This window comes from Branchiostoma belcheri, unplaced genomic scaffold (genome assembly GCF_001625305.1).
Source record: "Branchiostoma belcheri isolate BF01 breed outbred unplaced genomic scaffold, Haploidv18h27 scaffold108, whole genome shotgun sequence".
Lineage (NCBI taxonomy): Eukaryota > Metazoa > Chordata > Leptocardii > Amphioxiformes > Branchiostomatidae > Branchiostoma > Branchiostoma belcheri.
In genome coordinates this window covers 1018526-1038900 of record NW_017802469.1, presented here as the reverse complement: position 1 = coordinate 1038900, position 20375 = coordinate 1018526, and the positions used below count along the sequence as shown (strand labels likewise).

The following is a 20375-nucleotide window of genomic DNA, read 5'->3' as shown; positions in this document are numbered from 1 at the left end:
CACTTGGCTTGCACCACAGTCCGCTGTATCCAGCAGATGCTTTTCAATTTTAAGTATTAATGGCTATTACTAGTATCAGTTAACTAAAGGCTGTTAGAAATATTGTCAAAGGCTTATGTACATGTATATAACATTACTTAATTTGAGGAAAGTAGTAACTTATAGGTGGGGCAACCTAAAATTCTGATGGGCAACCTAATTTTTGCGGTACGTTGCCCACTGGGCAATCTGGTTCAAAAAAGTATTTTGTACACTGATATTCAATGCCCTGTCTTCGTCCCAAAACAAAAGGGGCGTTTGAAGACGAGGACATTGTTCACGTGGACGGAGACGTAAACCCCGTTCGCGACATGGAAACCATCTGGGAGGAACTCCGCATGAAAGACCTGGAGTACCTCAATACGCACGTCTCCAAACTGGAGAAAACCAGCAAACAAACCAAGAGCCTAAGGCCTGAGTATGTGAGTATTGACCGCACGTCGGCAGAACGTACTGCACCTGCGCGAAACCCGTAATGTATTGTGCACAGCACTTCGGCAGAATGTCTCATATAAGGTCGTATTCGTACATATAAGGTTAACACTCCGACTGTAGTTTCCAAATGTTAGGTTGGAAAAAATATTGTCTGCAACAGGCAAAATTCTGACCAAAAATCCACCGGAAATCATGAAAAATAGGGGTTTTGCACAGGTGCAGTATGTTCTGCCGACGTACTAGTATTGACCGCCTTGTATTCTCTCTGTAAAAAGGGGCATTCGAAGATGATGACGTAACGCATGTAGAGGGCGACGTGAATCCCGTACGGGACATGGAAATCATCCATGACGAATTGCGAATGAAGGATATCGAATACGCGGAGTCGCAAGTCTCCAAGATGGAGAAGACATGTATCCGCGGCGGAAATAAACAACAGAGACCGGAATACGTGAGTACTGTAAAACTGCCACATTTTTGTTTGTTCTCTTCTGAAGAAATATGACTACTTGTTGTGCTGGACTTTCTGTTCGTTTGGTTTGCTACTGTCTTTCTGTAAGGTGCAGTTCTTTTCTTTGTCAAAAGAGGGAGCTTCCTTGCGTAGGACAAACAGAAATTCAAACCGTAGCACATACAGTCATGAAGAGACATGAAAAATGATGCTTTTTACAGTATTCAGTGTTCTTTATTTTTGCTACACAATTCTTTTATGTAAAGATGTTTGAAATGTTGTTTTTTTTTTGGTGATGCCTCAAAGTTGAAGTCATTTTCCTTCAATCTTGAACTGTTAGTGTTGATTAACATGGTGAATTGTTGTTTTGTCTCTATTTTCTATAGGAATGCTTACTAAAAGTTCAAACCCTCTTAACAGAGGAGAAGAAACCTGTCCGCTTTGTGGAATGGAGTGCCCAGGAGGTAAGCTACACTCTGCGTGTGTATGTGTGTGTGTTTATGTTGCCATACATACTACTGTTTTTGTCTGTTGGACTTGAATGTTTTTTTTATTCACATATATTAATTGAGTATTACACAAGAAGCATAATTGCTTATGTGAAGCCTTCTACTCAAAAATATAAAACAAGAGTAAAACACAATGACTATACATACATACTTACAAAGTGGATAAAAGAAAAATGAGTATAAACAAGACAAATTGGTGATCTACCAATTACAAGAATCTACCTGTACAATAAATATAGTTTTGAACTACATCGAAGTGATGTGGACCCTCGTAGCAGTAAAGAACATAAAGAACTGTCATTGAGATACTGTAGCTCTACTTTGTTAGAAAGAAATGATAACAGAGTACTTCTTTGACTAGTATAAAGTTTACAATGTTTGAAGGTTTTATAGTAGATTTCTTCATAGTTTTTTTTGTTCATCCCCATTTCAGAGATTATTTGGTAGTGTTTGAACTTTGAATAGTTGTTTCACTATGATAGCTGCATTTACATGTAGGGTAATGTATACAATCAAATCTCAAATGGTTGCAAGCAGTATGGGTAAGGGAGTGAAGTCTGCCATCTCTGATTGCCTTATTTGTCTATGTTTAGATTGAGATCCTGAACAAACATCTCCTCATCACCTCCAAGCCGATGATCTATCTGATAAACTTATCAGAGAAGGACTACATCCGCAAGAAAAACAAGTGGTGAGGCTGAGCATAGCTCTGTATTCGTAGTCACTTAATGCTGAAATTCAGCACAATATCAGGATACACTAGAAAAGTAACATTTGCAAAGCAAATGCATAATGTTTACCTTCGCAAATGGTCTGCTCTGTTAATTCTTACTCAAACACATTCACATATATGGTGACAGGAGTCTAAATCCCTCATACTATAAAATTGCAACATGATGTAACCCAACACCAGTTACCATGGTGACAGATGTCTGGTTCAGGTTATTGACCAGGTCAGAGGTCACTGTTTGGAGACGAAGAGGAAGAAGAAACTGAGCAAACTGTTTCCTTCGGTAATCATAATCATTAATAAGACACAACAGAATGTACTGGGATAAAACAATACATCTCTTTAACTAAAAACAAAACACAACTGAATGATTCACATTCCAAAATATTTTTTAATTCAGGCTTATGAAGATGAAGCAGTGGATTGATGAGAACGACAAGGGTGCGCGGGCGATTCCGTTCAGCGCCGCTTTCGAGCTGAAAATGCTGGAAATGGAGACAGACGAAGAACGAGAAAAATACGCAAAGGAAGTGGGAGCTACAAGGTCTGTAATCATCAATATACTCTTTCCTATTTTTTATGGTATTTTCTTGTAGAAAATAGTTTTTTGACAGAAATACATTTTTTGCAAGCACCACACATAAACTGCCCTAGTGTTCATATCATAAATTTAAAAACATAGCAAATTAAGGATTTGAAAGTAAGTTTTCCATAAAACAAGATGTAATCAACCCCAATAATGTTCCCTTTTCCTGTTTATTTAAATTTTCTTTGCCATTTCTTAAGTGTCCTGGACAAGATCATTGTGGATGGATTCAAGGCCCTCAACCTGGAGTATTTCTTCACTTGTGGGCCTGATGAGGTCAAGGCCTGGGTCGTCCAAAAGGGCACCAAGGCCCCCCAGGCGGCCGGCAGGATCCATAGCGACATGGAGAAGGGGTTCATCATGGCGGAGGTCATGAAGTTTGATGATTTCAAAGAGGAGGGGTCAGAAGCAGCAGTCAAGGTCAGATATTAAACTTTGTTCCAACACAATAAAAAAGACAGTGAATTTTTCTGTCCATGTCCTGTTGAAGTCCAGAGGATCAGGTCCAAAGTGATTTTTTGGTCCAGAACCAGTCCAGTGTATTGGCACCTACCATCAACCCAAATTTGGTCAGGACTGACAGTAGCACAGCATTTGAGTACTGGATATCACAAAATACACATACCCCTAATTGTTGACAAATGGGGTCATGACGGAAACTAGCACATCATTCATATACTGGAGATTCCAGTCGACACATAGCCCTAGTCATAAATAAAACTTTGATCAGGACTGAAACTAGCACAGCATTCATATACTGGAGATTCCAGTCTGTGCATGCCTTGAGTCATAAAAAATTTGGTCAAGACTGAAACTAGCACAGCATTCAGGTTAACAGAACTACAACTACCACTAATTATTAAGTGCAATCAAAGATATGTGGTTGTAGGTACATGTTCATTCCATTGACATTGTTGTAATTTCTGTTTTTTCGAATCTACAGTCTGCAGGCAAATACAGGCAACAGGGGAGGAATTACGTTGTGGAGGATGGTGACATCATTTTCTTCAAGTTCAACGCACCTACGCAAGGTGGCAAAAAGGCCAAGTAGGGACCCAACTTCAGATGCTTGTCTTCCCCCAAAACAGCAATGGTTTAGCCCAAACATGCACCCCACACAAGCTCAAACCACTAAGTTGTAAATAAATGCTACTGATTCTGGTTTTAAGTGTCAAAGGAAAAGAAAATTGCACTACTTCACTCACCAAGACAGTAAATGACTAAGACGTAATGTACCGGTAATAGCACCAAACCTAAAAGCTCCAAAAAATCATGTTTAGTACCATTTGACAAAACATTTTCTGTGTGAACATTTTAATTGAAACTTTCGAACATGTGGTATATTTTCACGTTGCAGATAAAAGAAATTTTAATACACCTGCCATAAACTGCAAAGTAAAATAAGCTCCAAGTAAAATACAGAAGCAGAACCTCTGTTTTTGTTTTGTCCAGGACACACAAAATGTTTCTACCTTTTTGCCTATTAGCAATGGTATGAAAAAGCAACATGGCGAAAAATTGCTTCCAATTGTTTGAAGTTAGAGTGCCAAGTGTGTTGCCCTATGAGTGACTACTTTGCTCTATGATGTTTTGCATAACCACCTTAGAAAATTCAACTACAGATAGTAGTTCTTGGATACTTCAGTAATTGTTTTAGACATTTCAACTGTAAGAACAATACACTTATTTTGAAGGGAAACAATACCTTGAAGTGGCTCGTTTTTGTACAAATTTTCCTGGTTTTGATTTCATCCACTGCCTCCCTACATTTTGTCGCATGTGTGCCACCAATAAACAGTGCTGAAACTTGTCATATGGACATGTGAATGTGTGGATTTCTTGTATTTGTAAAATTCCAGTTAGACTTGTGCAGTTACCTACAATGACATCTTAGGATTTCCTATGTGGTGTTGGGTTACATCATGTTGCAATTTTATAGCAGGACTGATTTAGACTCCTGTCTGACCATATACATGTACTAGTATATCAAATTAATGTGTTTGAGTAAAAGAATTAACAGAGCAAACAGTGTGCGAAGGTAAACATTATGCATTTGCTTTGCGAATTTTACCTTAAAGTTTCTAGTTCTAATCATTATGTTTTCTTTTCTCTGTCTTTTCTGTGTTTTCTTCTGGAAGAAAATCTACCTCTGGCTAGCAGAAGATTGGTACCTTCACCATTGGATTCTCCAATAACTAAACAGAAAACCAATCATTTACATGTACATACATGTATTGACATGTGAACATCTTACATGTACATGGGTGAATGTAGTGACATTTCTTCCCCAAAATTCTGCTCTGCTAAGTACAATTTAGATTGTAAAATTGTTTTTTATGCTTTCTAAAAAAAATTGCCAGCCTTTCAGCCAATTCACTTTCTCTTAGACATACTGAGAATAGTAAAAGCTGTTGCATCTGTGTGTAAAACTTTTACCACTGTGGAATGACATGTTTGAAAGAATCCGCTCCTGTGGTGTTGCCAAAAAGTGCATGAGCTGTTTTTAAATCCTAAAGAAAATAGCAACACCAGTGGTTGATGTGACTACAATATCTGTCCTATAGAACACTACACGCATCTAACATTTGGGTGGATTTTTCACTTGTTTATTGATACAAATAGATATGTTTGAATCATCATCATAATAATATGCTCGCTTCAGTGTTGTTACATGGATGTTGGACAATAAATGCTGGATTTTGTTAATAGCTTGATAACTTTGATAGTTGAATAGTTAATTATGTTTGGATATAGCGATGGTCACTAGTACAATGTAACTATAACAATATAGTTGGCCTGCTTTCCATAAGGTATTACACATGAAAATGGGGGAGGGGGGCAGGACAATGTGGTTGACTACAGTTGTATGTAGACGGCAAACTTGTCCTTGTTACAGACAAATGTTTTGCACGTTGGTCTGTGCTGGCGTCGGTGTTTCTGTTGACAAGCCCTGTAGAAAGAAAAAAAGGAACATTACAATCAGAGATGGCAGACTTCACCCCCTTCACTTCCCATACACCAAAAACAATACATGTACAAATGTACTTCAGTCTTTTGGGTTGTGTGAATACTATTTTATGTTATAAAAACGCTTTCATTTAAACAGTTTACGGTATACAAACGCATTTAAAGTTTACCCACTGTCCATGACCTTGGTGCTGAAATGATATCCATACGGGTGTAGCAGCGCAGAATGTACCCCTGCCCAGAATGTACCCGTTATAATCTAGACTACTAGTATATCCTGGGGTGTTGTGCCGCACCCAATGTCACAGTCGTATTTGTATAGACTGATCCTGGCTGTCCATCACAATTAGCAGTTCAACCAATGATAATAATTTCAGGCATGTTTATTGTCTTTATGTAAATGTATATAGAGTACAGTACTGGCCAAGCAGAGGTTTGTGTTTGGCTTATTCTTGGTGTGTTTTTAGGCTTTTTTTATTGGGTTTCTTCTGCTTGAAGTGTACATATAGAGAGCCCGCCCACATTTCAGACCACAATTCTGAGAATAGACTGTTGGACACCAGGGTACTTGACGTCGTAATGATAGAATGGCAATTATCGGCTCGACCAATGAGAGAGCGGCTGCAGGTCCGTCAAATATTTGCATTTTTACGTTTTGACCGAGGTGCATGGGCAGAGCTATGAGATCGGTCTATTATCACCTACCGCGAACAGTACATGGCTACGCCACAGCCATTGCAGCGCCGAAGTTTCACAGCGCCCCCTGTGGTGCCGCACTGGAAGCACAGCTTCGCACACAGCGTCGTCTTGATCGGCTTCTCTTCGGCAATCACCGACGCAAGCCTCGTAGCCCCTTCGGTCACGCCCGCTTCCTTCGCCGAGAGAAACACCGGAATCCTCGTTGGCCTCTTTTCCTTCTTCACTGGTTTCATTTTTCGGGGCGCCGACGTCTCTTTTGGTTTCTTCTTTTTGGCAACGCCACCATCTCTCTTTGCCCCTGAATGAGATTTGACCCGCCTGGTCAAGTCTTGGCTCAGACGTTGGTCTTTGTTTTGCTCGGTTTTAGGCTGTAAAAACAGATCAACTCCACCTGTGGTACCTGTTTTAGTGTCATCGTCGAGAAGTGCGTCCTTTACTGACGGCCATTTTGTTGCTAGGGACGCCGCGATGGCCTTGGATAGCGGTTCGGTGGATACGATTCCGCCATTTTGAAAGTCGGTGATTCCGCCATTTTGAAAGTCGGCGATCTTCCGTATTGGAGGGAATTCGTAAGCTTTTTGTTGATCTCTCTTTTCGGCGCTACAACTTTTCTGCCGGAGAGAATCTGAACGTTCGGTAGACGGAGGACGGCTCGTTTTATCTACCGCATTGGAAGGCGGGGGCTTGTCGGGGTTGGGGTCGATGCGGTACCGCCTGTGCGTGTTGCCCGTACCGTTCAGCAAATGGTGCCGCTTGTCCTCACTGTACACCACGTCAACGGTGCCGTCCAAACAGTGCCTGATCTCGGGGCTTATATCTGCTTTATTAGTGGGTTGGGGGATGTTAGGATGATCGGGTTCGATGCGGTAACGCTTCTGTATGTCTCCCACACTATCTAACAACTGGTCCCGCTTGTCTTCGCTGTACACCACGTCAACGGTACCGTCCAGGCAGTGCCGGATCTCCCGACTGAAACTGCCGGCTGAAAGTCCACCTGACGCCGCCGGCGACTCCGTGGTATCCACGGCGGATGCAGCTCGCGGTGGCTCGGTACATGTAGATGTGTACACCGATGCCTGCGTTCTTTGTACGAACGAAGCGTTGTGGGGGTCTAGTTCCTCTACTATGGCGACCGTGAGATCAGACGTTGACACTTTCGGTGTTTCTTCGTTTTTGAGACCGAAGAACGACATCACCTGTTTCTTGACCTTGCCGGGCCATTTTTTTCCTAACCAAGACCCCCAACCAGTTGCTCCGCCATCCGAACGCTCATTGGTCGAACCAACTATTTGAAGCTCATTGGTCGAACACTGAGACGTGTTTTCACCGTCGTTTCCGTCTACTAGAAAACCGTTTGAAAAGCTTTGGTCGTCTTGCGGAGAGCGGACGAAAGGTGGTACCGAAACGTCGCTAGCGGATTTGCTGGACCCAAGACTGCTCCTCTCCACACCGGGGGGTGTTGTTCTCTCAACCCGGCCCCGCGCCCGGCCCCTTCCCGCCATGGGCGTGGAACAACATCGCTTGAGCCACGAAGTCACCTTCGTATCTTCCTCGCTGCCAAAGCTTGAATCCAGGGTCTCTCCGTTGACACTCTGGTTGGCGTTTTGGTTGCTTGAGTTGGCGCTCTGGTTGCTGAAGTTGGCGCTCTGGTTGCTGAAGTTGGCGCTCTGGTTGCTGAAGTTGGCGCTCTGGTTGCTTATGTTGGCGCTCTGGTTGCTTAAGATGGCGCTCTGGTTGCTGAAGTTGACACTCTGGTTGCTGAAGTTGGCGCTCTGGTTGCTGAAGTTGGCGCTCTGGTTGCTTACATCGGAGTCGTTCAGTTCTCTCGGTATGGGCGATACGACAGCCACAGAAGGAGTCGAGCCACGACGGGTTGCATAGGTGTGCCCTTGCTTCGTTTTAGCCATGTTCTCAAATGTCTGGACAAGTTTCGAGACCCCTCCTCTTTCTGTAGCGCCTTCAAACCGGTTATAACCGGTTTGGACCGGAGTGACGTTTTGTCCACTCGCGAAATCAGTCATGGACTTGTTACAGGTCTCATCACTGGTTGTATGTGCTTGCTTCAGATACTGATAGGAGTTGTTCCTGTATCCATTGATGGCCTCATTTGCGTCGTAATATTCTTCTGAAGAAGGTCTAGTCTTATCCCCGTCAGACGACGATTCGCTGGTTTCAGAGTCTGTCGTAACTGACTCAGGAAGATTGTCAACTCTGTGTAGCAATGCGTTAAGTTTTTCGATGTCTTCCGAAGTAAGAGGTTGTCCTGTGGCTTCATTTGTGTACTTCTCGTGTTGGGCAAGCACATTCTGTACTTTCTTTCGAAATTGTTCTTTCTCTTCTTCGAGTTCTTGTAGTTCTTGGTTCGTTTCTTTCAACTCCTCCAAAAGCTCGTCAGTGTCGTCAGAGCTGGTAGAAGTCTCGCAAACCTCTTCTTTCTCCTCCTCCTCCTTCGTTGACGAGTTATTTCTGTCCTTTTCCCGTCGGATGTTCTCCAAAGCGTCGGAAAGCATCGCCAACTGTTCGGCATTTTCCGGAACCGAGCCTTCCTCTGACGTCACGTTCGGACGGTACAACCGGAAACGCTGTAATTTCTCCCCCTTCTCATCCACGTATTCGGTCATCCGCATGGCCTTTGTGGTAATCACTTCCGGGTCATCCACAAAGCGGAGTACCTCTTTGCCAATGTAACACAGCCCCGCGTAGTTTTTGGAGGTGGTGAGAAAAAAGACGGTTGGAACGGGAAGGACAACAATGACGTCTCCTTCTCCTTTCGGCTTCGGCATTTCTTCTCCTCCTTTTTTGTACAACATATGAAAAGCGTATAACAGTCCACAAGCAAGATCTGAAAGCGTCATCACTGACATTAGAACGCCTTCCTCCTTTTCTTCAAACGACTTCAGCCATTTTGTTGCCGCCATGTTGCAGCATGCTATCAGCGAAAGGCTCTCAGCACTGCAAGTCCAGCGCGAAACATCGCTGATTTTCAGCCGAGGATCTTGTGAACCTTCGGGCTTTCGTACCTGCATACCCAGTAATAGCTGTAACTCTGCATCTACCCAGTCTGTCTCAACGTAAAATATCTTCGTATTCAGTTTGCACATAGGAATTATGTACGGGTAGATATATGGGTGCGACGTATAGAAGTCTGAGTGAACCAAAGGTTTCAGGTAGGGCGCGGCCGCTTGTTCTATCTTTTTCCTTCTCGTCTTGTCTCCGAATAGGTTCTCCTTGTAGCACTGCGTGCAGATATCGTCTAGGGGAACTTTCACGACTATCTTGGTGTTGGATATCTTGATGAGTAGCCCGATGAAGGGGGTGGTGAGTTTGTTGATGGTGAACCCTCTCTTGTTGGCTTCAGCCATGTGCTTGAGCTTCAACTTGATGGCGGAAGTTGCTTGATCCAGGAAACCGGCGACGTACTGCTTCTTGGGACGGACGTCCGTTCCCGGATCCTGCCCGTTTGCCATATTTGGGTAAAACCACCAGAACGAAGTGAAGAGGCAAAACCGTGGTAACCAGACTGAAATAAAATTGGTGTTACTGTCGTCTATTTCACTGTGATTTGTTACACACAATAGATACATTTAGAAAGGTAACAGCTAATGCATAATGTTTACCTTCGCATATGGTCTGCTCTGTTAATTCTTACTCAAACACATTCATGGTCAGACAGGAGTCTAAATCCCTTCTGCTATAAAATTGCAACATGATTGTATCACAACACTAGTTATCGTGGTGACAGACGTTAGCTTCAGGCCATTGACTTTGTTTGGAGAAGAAAAACTGAGCAAAATAATGTTATCCTTCTGTAAACATAATCAAACACAACGCAGCGTTGAAAAACAAAGGCACACTAGCTTTTACAATGAGAATTAGAAGTGTTTGGTCTATATCTCTGCTTTGATTTTACGTAAAAAAGATCTAGAGACGTATTGAATTAAACCGTTTACTAAAAGATCCAATAGTTGTATTTGTAGGTCCTATATTTGTATGACCGTACGGATGGATATAGATCAGTACCAAGGACAGGTGTTGTTTCTTATGAGTGCATACGTTTGCTAGTGCGTACGTGCATTGTTTGCGTTCACGTAGAAGAATTTCAGTACCAAGGACAGGTCCGTTCACCTAGCCTGGGTACCATCCCCAGTAGTATATTCGCAAACTCTATAACTGGGTCTGGACTTGCACACATATAAAACGATTGGTCATGACGTCACGTAATGAGCTAGCCCGAGCAGCGGGGCTTCATTTGATTGGCTAAGCCTCAGAGGCGACGGCCAATGTCGCGCCTGCATTATTCAAGTGATGTTTGTTGTTTTGTAAACACAGATCTTCGTGCGAGTGTTCCTTTTCTCGGCGCGTTCTTTTTTTTACCGGTAGGACGCCCAAAACATAACGAACGAAATTATTCAATGCATCTTTTTGCTCATTTTTGAGCGACGATATTCCGTCTAAATCGTCCAAAACGGACGTGATTGCGAGGTCAACATCAACCTCCGTGAGCTGAGCGGCTTGTGCGTCAGCCATGTTGATGATTTATCGCGGAAAGACTGACTACGGCTATATCATGTGCGCTTTAGCGTTCGGTTCGCCGTCGGACATGTTGATGATAAGGCGTTCGGACGTTCGAACGGACGCTAACGTCGCCGTTCGGACATCCGAACAGCCCTTACCTAATATGTACACACCCAAAAAAGGGCTTAGACGAGTAGGACCAATCAGCGCGCTCGTTCAAAATCTGAACGAATATTTAGACTCCAGACGCTACATATGTGTGCAAGTCCAGACCCAGTTATAGAGTTTGCGAATATACTACTGGGGATGGTACCCAGGCTACCGTTCACCCCCCAATGCCCTCTGTTTAACGTACTACAAATATTATTGTAGTGTAAAATACGTAAAGTAGAGGTAAAACTTTAAATGACATACCTGCAATGTTGCCGTTGCTTTACGTATAAGCTGTCGGTGTGGGCAAAATACAGACTGCTCTCACGAACAACAACAAAAATCGCGCTGTTTGTTTATTTGTTTGCGCTTCTGTTTCTATGGAACGCCGTAACGGAAGGTTGTTCCAAGGCAGATGACGCGCCTTTGTCGTACATTGTTCTGGAACAAAGTCCACTGGTGGGCCATTAGGGTTGATTATTACTTTTTTCGTGACTCTTATTACAAAACAAGGAACGCCTGCATGCGTTCATGACAACTCCGTCACAGACAGCTAATTTTTGTACAACATATCCACAACTGTTCCAAGAATGTCTTAAAAATGTCTTGCTGTCGTAAAAATATCGTACCACAAATGGAATGTGACCTTTATTTCAAATCAATTATACACAGAGAAAGAACCTGGTCAGCTTCGTCGTACAATAGGTTTACGACGGAAACTAAGATATTCGTAAGACAGTTGTGGGTGAGTTGTCCCTACTTTAACAACACCAAGGTAACATACTTAAGTATCAATCGTTGAAAGAACGCTAGAAGAATGTGAAACAGCAACATGATAAGAAACCATACTTTGTTTTTATTTGTGGTTTGACATATCAGGACTTCCGTGTGACTTCAGATAAATAAAAAATTGGTAAAAAAAACACATGCACATTGAAAGATTGGATGATGATGCTCTAAAATAGAATCAGAAGAATTTTTGTCACACTTTTTGGGATCTTTCATGGTGTTTTTTTTTTCCATTTCTCCCAGAGCTCTGTATGCTCAATGTAAAAGTGTTGTCTATCTTTCAACCGTCGTCACAACTCACAAGGTATCGCGAAAGTATCGGATGTTGTTCTTTAGATCAGACCTCCGCGGTGTATGTTTTCATTTTTGGGGAGAAGATAGCGGTAAATGTGGCGCCAAATGTGGCTGGAACGGCAGCGAAACGGACGCCTCCGCAATGTATGTTTTCATTTTTGGGAGAAGATAGTGGTGAATGTAGTGACAACTGTGCAGTGGTTTCCCTATACATTGTATATACCTCTGGTTCTGTTCTTGAGTTTGTGCCCAGTTTTCAAGCAGGCAGGTTTTCAGTATGAAGCCGTCCGTTGTGTTGGTGTTTGCGGCGATGATGCTGGTATTGTCCGTGGAAGCTAACGGGCTCAAGATCTGTCCTTATGGAGGTATGGTCTTTCTTTTTTTTTGTAACAGATTCTGTGTTGTAGCACGCATCAAATAAAATCACTTGCCCGGTCACGCAAAAAATTTCATGTCGTCTGCATGCTTCGAATTGAACTTTTCTACATTATTGTTTTGTCAGAAATGTGTAATGTCAGAATTGCCCTGAGGAAGGTGACAGACGGTCATCGAAACGTCGGCTGTGAATAAAACACTTGGTTCGTTGATGAAGGTTAGACATCCAGGTAAACGATACTCGTAAGAAAATTCAAACTCTAGTTTTGAATTTTCTTACGAGTAAAACACTTGGTTGTGTAAAAAAAGTCTCTTTACTCACTATCTAGATTAATGTATTTGTGTGAAATATCAATGTACTGTCTGTCAAAAATGCTTAAATACGGTACCCTACATACTGCTAATTTTCTAAATTTGAAAATGTGCTTCTTGGCTTCTGAACGTGTATAAATTTTCAACTGACAAGGCTTGGTTTGTTGTCCTTTTCAGTGTCCGAGGAGAACAGTGTTAGGCCGTGTCAGAACGCTTTACCCAAATTGTCCTGTGGTTACTTCGAAGGAGACGGTACGTCCCCCGTAGTGGTAATTTAGATAGGCGGGCGAAGGGCTCTTGGCTGCCGAAGGAAAGCGGCTAACGGCCCGGTACTAGTCTGGCACCCAGGATAACGCTTAACTGGCCTTCATAATGCAACAGAAGCTAATTAGATGACGGGATTTAAGGCAAACAATAATTGTCAAAACGTGTATTTTAATCTGCGGCCTCTACCAATGCAACAGTATGCTATTCTTTGGGGACATTTTTTTTTAAATGCAAGAGTGACCGTGGCAAAAATTAATGCCACGTTTTTCTGGAGGGGTCTACTAATAGTAGTGAGCACTGGCTATTTTTTTCGTTAATTCATAACTTTTAAATTTCTTTATGGGGGTATATCTTTGGTTTTAGGCCTTGGCACAATATACTCCATTGACAGTTTTTCCAAAGAGTAGGGAATCAAGAACGATCGTACAGTATTAGAATCATCTGTTACGTTCTTTTAACTGTAGTCAAGGCGTTTACCCCAAAGTGCCTGTGGCGAATGAACCGCTATCGCCGTCTCCACAACTCACCGGCCCTACACTGGGACCACGCCCTCGCCACCCTCGCCGAGAAGTGGGCCGAACATCTCGCGAGAAACAACGAGATCGTCGACGCAGGTAGCGGCAGCGGTGACAACGAGAACCAGCTGTTCTATTTTCCCGTCGTCACTTGCGAGGCTGCTGTCAACACGTGGTACAGCGAGGCCGCCTGCTATCACGGGGACTCTCGTCCAGGGCCAAACTTTGCAAACATCGCGCATTTCTCCCAGGTAAGACATAACATTTGGAGTCGAAAGAAGGTGAGGGGCATACCAGACAACTGACAGGCTGTCACTGGTATCTTAAGCTTGATACCCTGTTGCCTAGATAATCATTGAAGCCTTTTTACCCTCCATGATAATGTTAAATGGAGGTATTGTTTTTGGTGTGTTTGTGTCTGTCTGTGTATTTGTCTGTGTTTCCGCAACGTTGTAGTCAGCATAACTTAAGAAGGCCTTTATGGATTGTTATGATATTTGGTATGTTGGTAGGTCGTAGGAAGACAAAGGTCAAGGTCAAATATGGGCCTCCTGGTGGCTGTCCTTGGTACTGCAGCAACTAACCTCACGTTCGAATCAAGTTGGTCTGGGGAGGTAATTTATAAACAAGAGGAAGAGAAATGGTCCCAGGACGATACCTTGTGGAGCTCCAATTTTGAAACTCCAGTTGGGAAAATTTTTCTAAGCTTATGTGACATCTAGTATTGCTCAACCTACGTGTTATGTCACGAACTATTTATAAGTTGTGCATAAACAATATCAAAGTTTGCCCTAGTAAGTTCTCTAAGTTTACTGATAGAGTTGCAAAGGGGTAGTGTTATAATTTTGCTTAGCTTTTTTTTTATATTCCAACATGTAATCATGTGAAACTTTTTGTTCCATTGCTGTAGATGGTGTGGAAGAGTTCTCGCCGGGTTGGCTGCGGTGTATCCGGGCGCTACATGTGCTGTAACTACAGCCCCCAGGGCAACATCCTCACCTCACACGCCTTCCAACAGAACGTCGAGATGCCCCACGGCTGGGTCCTGCCTGCTGGCCTGCAACCGCCAGACAAGTGTAAGGAGTCAAACCATTCTCGTCAGTCGAATGTGATTGGTCAACGCCTGGGCACAGGATTTGATGACCTGGTCAATAATGTGGTGTGAATACCATGGTGCATTGCGCCATAAGAATGCCACGAGTTTACCATTCCCATGATGCATTGCGCCTGGGGGTTAAAATCTCCTATTCACTAGTTTCCCATCCCCAGAATGCATTGCGAAAACAGGGGTCTAAACCTCATTTATACATAGGACAGGAAGGCATCGGAATGATCCTGTAGACGTCAAACAGCTTGTTTGTCAGTGTGTTTTAAGGTGTTGGGGCATTTTATGCTCAACATTAATTAAATTACTATGGGTTGAATCTGACAACAGATAGAGAATGAAGTTTTTGTGTTCTTTTCAACATGGAACATGTGGTTTGTAACGTTACAGCATCAGTATAGCGTTACCTCTATAACATTACAAACCACATATTCCATGTTAAAAAGAAAAACTTTATTCTCTATTTGTTGTCAGATTTGACCCATAGTAAGTCAATTAATGTTGAGCGTAACCCCCAGGCGCAATGCATCATGGGAATGGGGAAACTTGTGAATTATGATTGACAGCAGAAAAGTACGATAAAAGATGATGCAGAATGAAGTAATGTTGAATGACGTAGTCTTGACCCTCAGTCTTATGATTACTTACGAACTAAATTCAACGTATTAGGTTTTATTATATAACAGTTACTGTATATCTTAAACATTTCTGCCTACTACTGTCTGTTGGTTTGTGTTCCTACTTTCAAAAAGAGATCTTGAAACGGTATCTACTATATGTAGATCAAGAGGCAAACACAGAATGTTTCTTTGGACAGTATCTTGAACATGGCTAATAACTACATACATGACACAATTACAAGAAATATATCTCTGTAACAGATATAGCAGCAAGCTTGTACTTTACAAATGTATTTGGTTTGACATATACAAGGGCCAGTAATTGGTAATTTTCTTCTTTTCTCTTTATCTCTATATTTTCGACCCCTGCGTTACAATTTAGTCTAAAAGTAAGTCATATGTGGTTTGAACATCTAATAACGTATTTACTAATCAATCTTCTTGGCACTTTTTTGGCGACGCCACAGGGGTGAAGGCATTTTTGAAAGAGCTCGAGCAGAATCATGGGATATTGACCGAAAAGGATTATGGGATGTCGCCTGCTTCAAACGAGGTCCCATACTCTGCCAGCGTCACATCCGGGGCACTAGAGTTAAACACTCGATAGTAAATGTCGTCGAAATAAAAGCCTGCATGTCGAATGTCCTGATTTCTATGCTGTGGTTGGAACTTTATCCGATTAATGTACTCGTAGGGATCACCAAAGTCGAATCTCTCTACTGCAAGAAAAGCGCCCCCTATCAGAATTGCTTTTTCATCCACTACGTACTTCCATTTATCCATATAGTCTCTTGGGCTTGCAACAAATGTCATGTCCAGTCGGTGCCATTCTTCCATAGGTAGATTGGCTACTATGAGATGATAAGAATTTCTAAAGCAGTCCTGAGTACGTGCACAAAATGTATAGTTGGGAAAAATCTCGGTCGTCCGAACGGCCAAGCCGAAGTCATCGTCGGCGAATATTTCCATGTAGTTCGACGATCGTTCGTTTCCGGTGGGATTCGCCGCGACGACGGCCACTCGGGAATCGTCGGGTCTTCTCGCTGCCATCTTGAACCAAAACGATACATAAAACGAGTCTCCGTCGCCAAGGTAACCCTTGTCGACTCTGCCGGCTAGTTTTCGGAGGGGAGGGGAGAACGGGGTCCCTTCGGACGTAGACGTAGAGCCTCTCTTCAGATGCCAGGAGAAAACCCCAGAGTGCGCCTGCTCGTTGGTGACTGCCTGTCCGCCATCTTTGCCGAAACGGCAAGTGTTCCAGGTCCGGAATAAGAACCTATCCGGTTGGTAGCAGTCGCCGTCAATGTTAGGAATGGCCCCTCCCGACCAGTTTCCGTTCACAATGGAATCGCCAAGCTTCCATCCGGTCTCCACATTGTCACCAAGGTACACTGAAATACAGTAAGACATACATGTCTTGCAGGTAGAGTTTCACCCTTGTTTTTTTGGCTACGCCTGAGGGGCGGAAGCATTTTTTGCAGTACTACAATTGCTTTGAAAGAATGTCAAAAATTGCACGAATGCAGGAAATTTGTTTTGAGGTAACTTCGGCTATGTGGTCTCCGGAAGAAGTTGGGAAGGCTCTTGTTATTTTTCTCCCTCCCCCCCTCCTATCACCCATGTAACTTAGTAAAGCTTAAAGATTAGGATTAATTTGTAAAATCTTACCTTTCTCACAACTTTTCCCGTCCCAGCCCAGTGTACAGAAGCACTTCTCGCCATCTACCAGCAGCATACAGGTCCCGCCATTTTCACAGAAGTTCACGTCACATGGACGGTCTGTAGGACATAAACACAATTTATGGAAATGAGTAATAAAGGAATAATGTAGTCAGTAGACACCACATCAATGCAGTTGACTTTGGATACAGTTGACATGCTTTTTTTTCAAAACAAGAAACCTACACATATACAAAATATAATAATACTAGTATACAGATATATTGAAGAAATATGATTATGATAGCTAACTTTCCATTGATGTTTAGAATATGCATGTTTAATTGTATGTAACATGAAAATGAAAGGCTAAACAATGGATAACATGTGACTAGTCTAATTTTGACACTAAAAACTTATTGGGTCCGACTTCTTTTTCAGAGGCAGTGGCAGACCAATGATCTGGCTTGTTCTGTAATGTGTGGGTTTAAGAGGAGAGTAGTAATTATATTTCACTCCATACCATGGTATGGATGAAATATATTGTTTTTGTTGCACATGGATTCTTACCGATCCAGCGGTTGCATGTCCGACCCTCCCATCCCAAGACGCAGGTGCAGTCAAACCCGGGTGCTGTCTCGCTACACGTGGCCCCGTTTTGACACGGGTCTGAAGCACAGAAGTTACCTGCAAGAAGAAGACATCTCTAGACAAACTTTCCCTCGATCACGTACGGCAACAACAACGAAACTAAACAAGAAACATTTGCAAAGCAAATGCATAATGTTTACCTTCGCATATGGTCTGCTCTGTTAATTCTGACTCAAATACATTCATATATATGGTCAGACATGAGTCTAAATCCCTCCTGCTATAAAATTGCAACATAATGTAACCCAACACTAGTTACCATAGTGACAGACGTCTGGTTCAGGTCATTGACCTTATTGGTTTGGAGGAGAAGAAGAAGAGAAAACAGAGCAAAAACAATATGTTTTCCCTCAGTAAACATAACTAAAATTTTTATATATTTTGGGTATGTTCTCTTTTTTCTTCTTTGACCCCATGTTGCCAGTGTTATATACTGTTAGTACATGTCCTTACGGTAGAGACCATTGAAAAGTTTTGTCGAACGACTCACTGATCTCGCAGTTGGTGCCGACCCAGCCGAACATACAGAAGCACATGTAGAAGTTGATAAAGTCACGGCATCTCCCACGGTTCTGACACGGTCTGGATGCACACTCGTCTGTATCTAAATATAGAAAACAGGAACAACACAAATAAATTCAATATTAGTAGGGGGGCATTAGTACCAACTTTGTCAAATACGCATTCTAAAATATGGAGATGGTCTACCTTATAACAGAAATCTCAAAAGTTTGTCAGTTGTTGAATTATAAGCTCCCTGTACATACCCCTTGAAATTTCATTTGAGTTATATATAAAATACATAATGAAAATTAAAGTGTTCTCCAACTCAAAGAAAAAACACAGAACGTGATTATTTTGCGAGAAGAGTGAAAGAAGCTATTTACATCAGGGCATACCAACCTTCTCTCGACCGGGACGGGGGACGATACAGACTTCCAATGAACTTTGACCCACTGCTGACGTCACACGTGGGTAAAAGTCACGTGTCTACAGCACTCGGGTCAGAAAGCTGACAAATACCGAGTAATTCAGTCGAAAATTTCTGGTGAGTTATTTTTTTTTAGTTGGAGAACAACGTGCAGATTGTTTACGGGAAACTAGAGTGAATTTCGTCCGGAGCTTACCTATTTCACAGTGGACCCCCTCCCACCCCGGCAGGCACTCGCACGTGTAGCGGTTCACCCAGTCATGGCAGGTGGCGCCGTTCTGACATGGGTTGGAGGCACACTCATCCGTATCTGCAGTACAAATATACAACAGTCATATTTTGTTTTGGTTCTAACAAAACTACCTCTACAAAGACATACATGTATCACAGAAAAATGATTAGCATAGCGCTGATTGAAGCGAATAGCATTTCTAGTAATAATGATAATTTATCTTTGAATATTGTAGTATTGGGGAGAGCCTATTGATAAACCACTAGGTTTCTAGCCCTCCCATGCATGTCTATTTATTTCCGAATTGTTATATTTATTTTATTTGTGCAAAAACAATAAACAAACAAACAAACAAGCATGGCCCGCTACCATAGCTGTTTCTGGATCTTCCATGTCTAAACCAGTATGTCTTGAGTCCTTATAAGATTGCAATGATATTAGACATTGAAGTGTGCATTTTTGTCACAACCTTATTCTGCGAGTTTTGTTTCCAGGTGAACTTACTTATTTCGCAGTGGACACCCTCCCAGCCAGGCCCACACTCGCACTCGTAGTAGTTCACATAGTCATGACAGGTGGCGTTGTTTTGGCACGGTAGAGAGTCGCACTCATTGTTATCTAGAATAGTGTACATGTATACAATATCAAAACCTAGCGGCTTTAGCACTTTTCAAAAACTGCTAAAGTCAAACTAAAACTAAAAAAATGCATAATGTTTACCTTCGCATATGGTCAGATTGCTCTGTTAATTCTTACTCAAACACATTCATATGTATGGTCAGACAGGAGTCTAAATCCCCCCTGCTATAAAATTGCAACATGATGAAACCCAACACTAGTTACCATGGTGACAGATGCCTGGTTCAGGTCATTGACCTTATTGGTTCGGAGAAGAAGAGGAAGCAGAGCCAACAGCAATATGTTTTCCTTCGGTAAACATAATGATAAAGCACTCGTAAAGTGGGAAGGATTGAATAAGTGTACCAGTGTATCAAATCAAATGAATTGAATGAAAGAGTTGAGAAAAGTTACATGTATACCGTCTTCGCAATGCACTCCCTGGTAGCCCGCTACACACTCGCACGTGTAGTAGTTCACAAAATCGTGACACGTGGCGTTGTTTAGGCAGGGGTTAGACCCACACTCGTCCGTATCTGTCGAAAAAAGAAAACACAAATTTCATACAAGAAACATACAATCTTCCCTATACACCCCCATGAAACTCCTTCCTCTTCGCCCCCGCCGTTCTGCTTCGCCCCCGCCCCGTTCTGCTTCGCCCCCGCAAAAAATCTGCTTCGCCCCCGTCGTTCCTCTACGCCCCCGGCGCAATTCTGCTTTGCCCCCGTCCTTCTGCTTAGCCCCCAATGGCGGCACAGCTCACAGTCGACACGAAAATCGTCTGCAAAATAACAATAAAGGCTGTGCCGCCAAATTTAAAGTAGCCCATGCTCCGACAAACATTCTGGACCACCTTTCTGCCAAGTGGCGTTGCACAAATCCTTCCCATTCAAAAGTTTACCCCTTCCTCACGGCCCGTCAGTGGT

At 42.7% G+C, this 20375-nt stretch overlaps 4 protein-coding genes across 5 annotated transcripts in view; 2 read left to right on the top strand and 2 right to left on the bottom strand.

The window, feature by feature from the left end:
• The window catches only part of LOC109480420 (obg-like ATPase 1), a 7822-nt gene extending 3259 nt beyond the window's left edge, over positions 1-4563 (top strand). Inside the window, exons 6-11 of one of the 2 annotated variants that reach the window (XM_019782620.1) lie at positions 292-461; positions 1312-1389; positions 2028-2125; positions 2565-2708; positions 2951-3170; positions 3694-4563. In XM_019782620.1, the coding sequence (XP_019638179.1) occupies positions 292-461; positions 1312-1389; positions 2028-2125; positions 2565-2708; positions 2951-3170; positions 3694-3801 (818 nt within the window). In that variant the 3' untranslated portion in view covers positions 3802-4563. The remainder of the gene's footprint in view (positions 1-291; positions 462-1311; positions 1390-2027; positions 2126-2564; positions 2709-2950; positions 3171-3693) is intronic. The other variant, XM_019782613.1, reaches the window with a different exon arrangement.
• A 1767-nt stretch (positions 4564-6330) lies between these two features.
• On the bottom strand, positions 6331-10041 carry LOC109480272. The gene is given in 4 exon segments (XM_019782426.1): positions 6331-7995; positions 8197-9907; positions 9909-9936; positions 10034-10041. Coding segments are annotated over 4 exon segments (3324 nt in total). The 3' UTR covers positions 6331-6418.
• Positions 10042-12403: 2362 nt separating this feature from the next.
• LOC109480627 (protein PRY1-like) lies at positions 12404-15045 on the top strand. The gene is made up of 4 exons (XM_019782862.1): positions 12404-12529; positions 13029-13103; positions 13583-13884; positions 14544-15045. Exons 1-4 carry the CDS (start codon positions 12442-12444, stop codon positions 14796-14798), a joined length of 720 nt encoding a protein of 239 aa, XP_019638421.1. The 5' UTR covers positions 12404-12441; the 3' UTR covers positions 14799-15045.
• A 172-nt stretch (positions 15046-15217) lies between these two features.
• LOC109480261 (fibropellin-1-like) overlaps positions 15218-20375 on the bottom strand; it is a 10763-nt gene continuing 5605 nt past the window's right edge. The window contains exons 14-20 of the mRNA XM_019782414.1: positions 19872-19985; positions 19336-19449; positions 18796-18909; positions 18159-18272; positions 17588-17704; positions 17027-17137; positions 15218-16749 (exon numbers count right to left, since the gene is read on the bottom strand). Coding sequence (XP_019637973.1) covers positions 15884-16749; positions 17027-17137; positions 17588-17704; positions 18159-18272; positions 18796-18909; positions 19336-19449; positions 19872-19985 — 1550 coding nt within the window. The 3' untranslated portion in view covers positions 15218-15883. The remainder of the gene's footprint in view (positions 16750-17026; positions 17138-17587; positions 17705-18158; positions 18273-18795; positions 18910-19335; positions 19450-19871; positions 19986-20375) is intronic.

Excerpts from the sequence above, each read along its gene's own strand:
- LOC109480627 (XM_019782862.1), top strand. The coding sequence starts at position 12,442 with ATGAAGCCGTCCGTTGTGTTGGTGTTTGCGGCGATGATGCTGGTATTG. Across the intron at positions 12,530-13,028 it reads CAAGATCTGTCCTTATGGAG|TGTCCGAGGAGAACAGTGTT; the intron begins GTATGGTCTTTC and ends TGTCCTTTTCAG. Across the intron at positions 13,104-13,582 it reads TGGTTACTTCGAAGGAGACG|TCAAGGCGTTTACCCCAAAG; the intron begins GTACGTCCCCCG and ends TTTTAACTGTAG.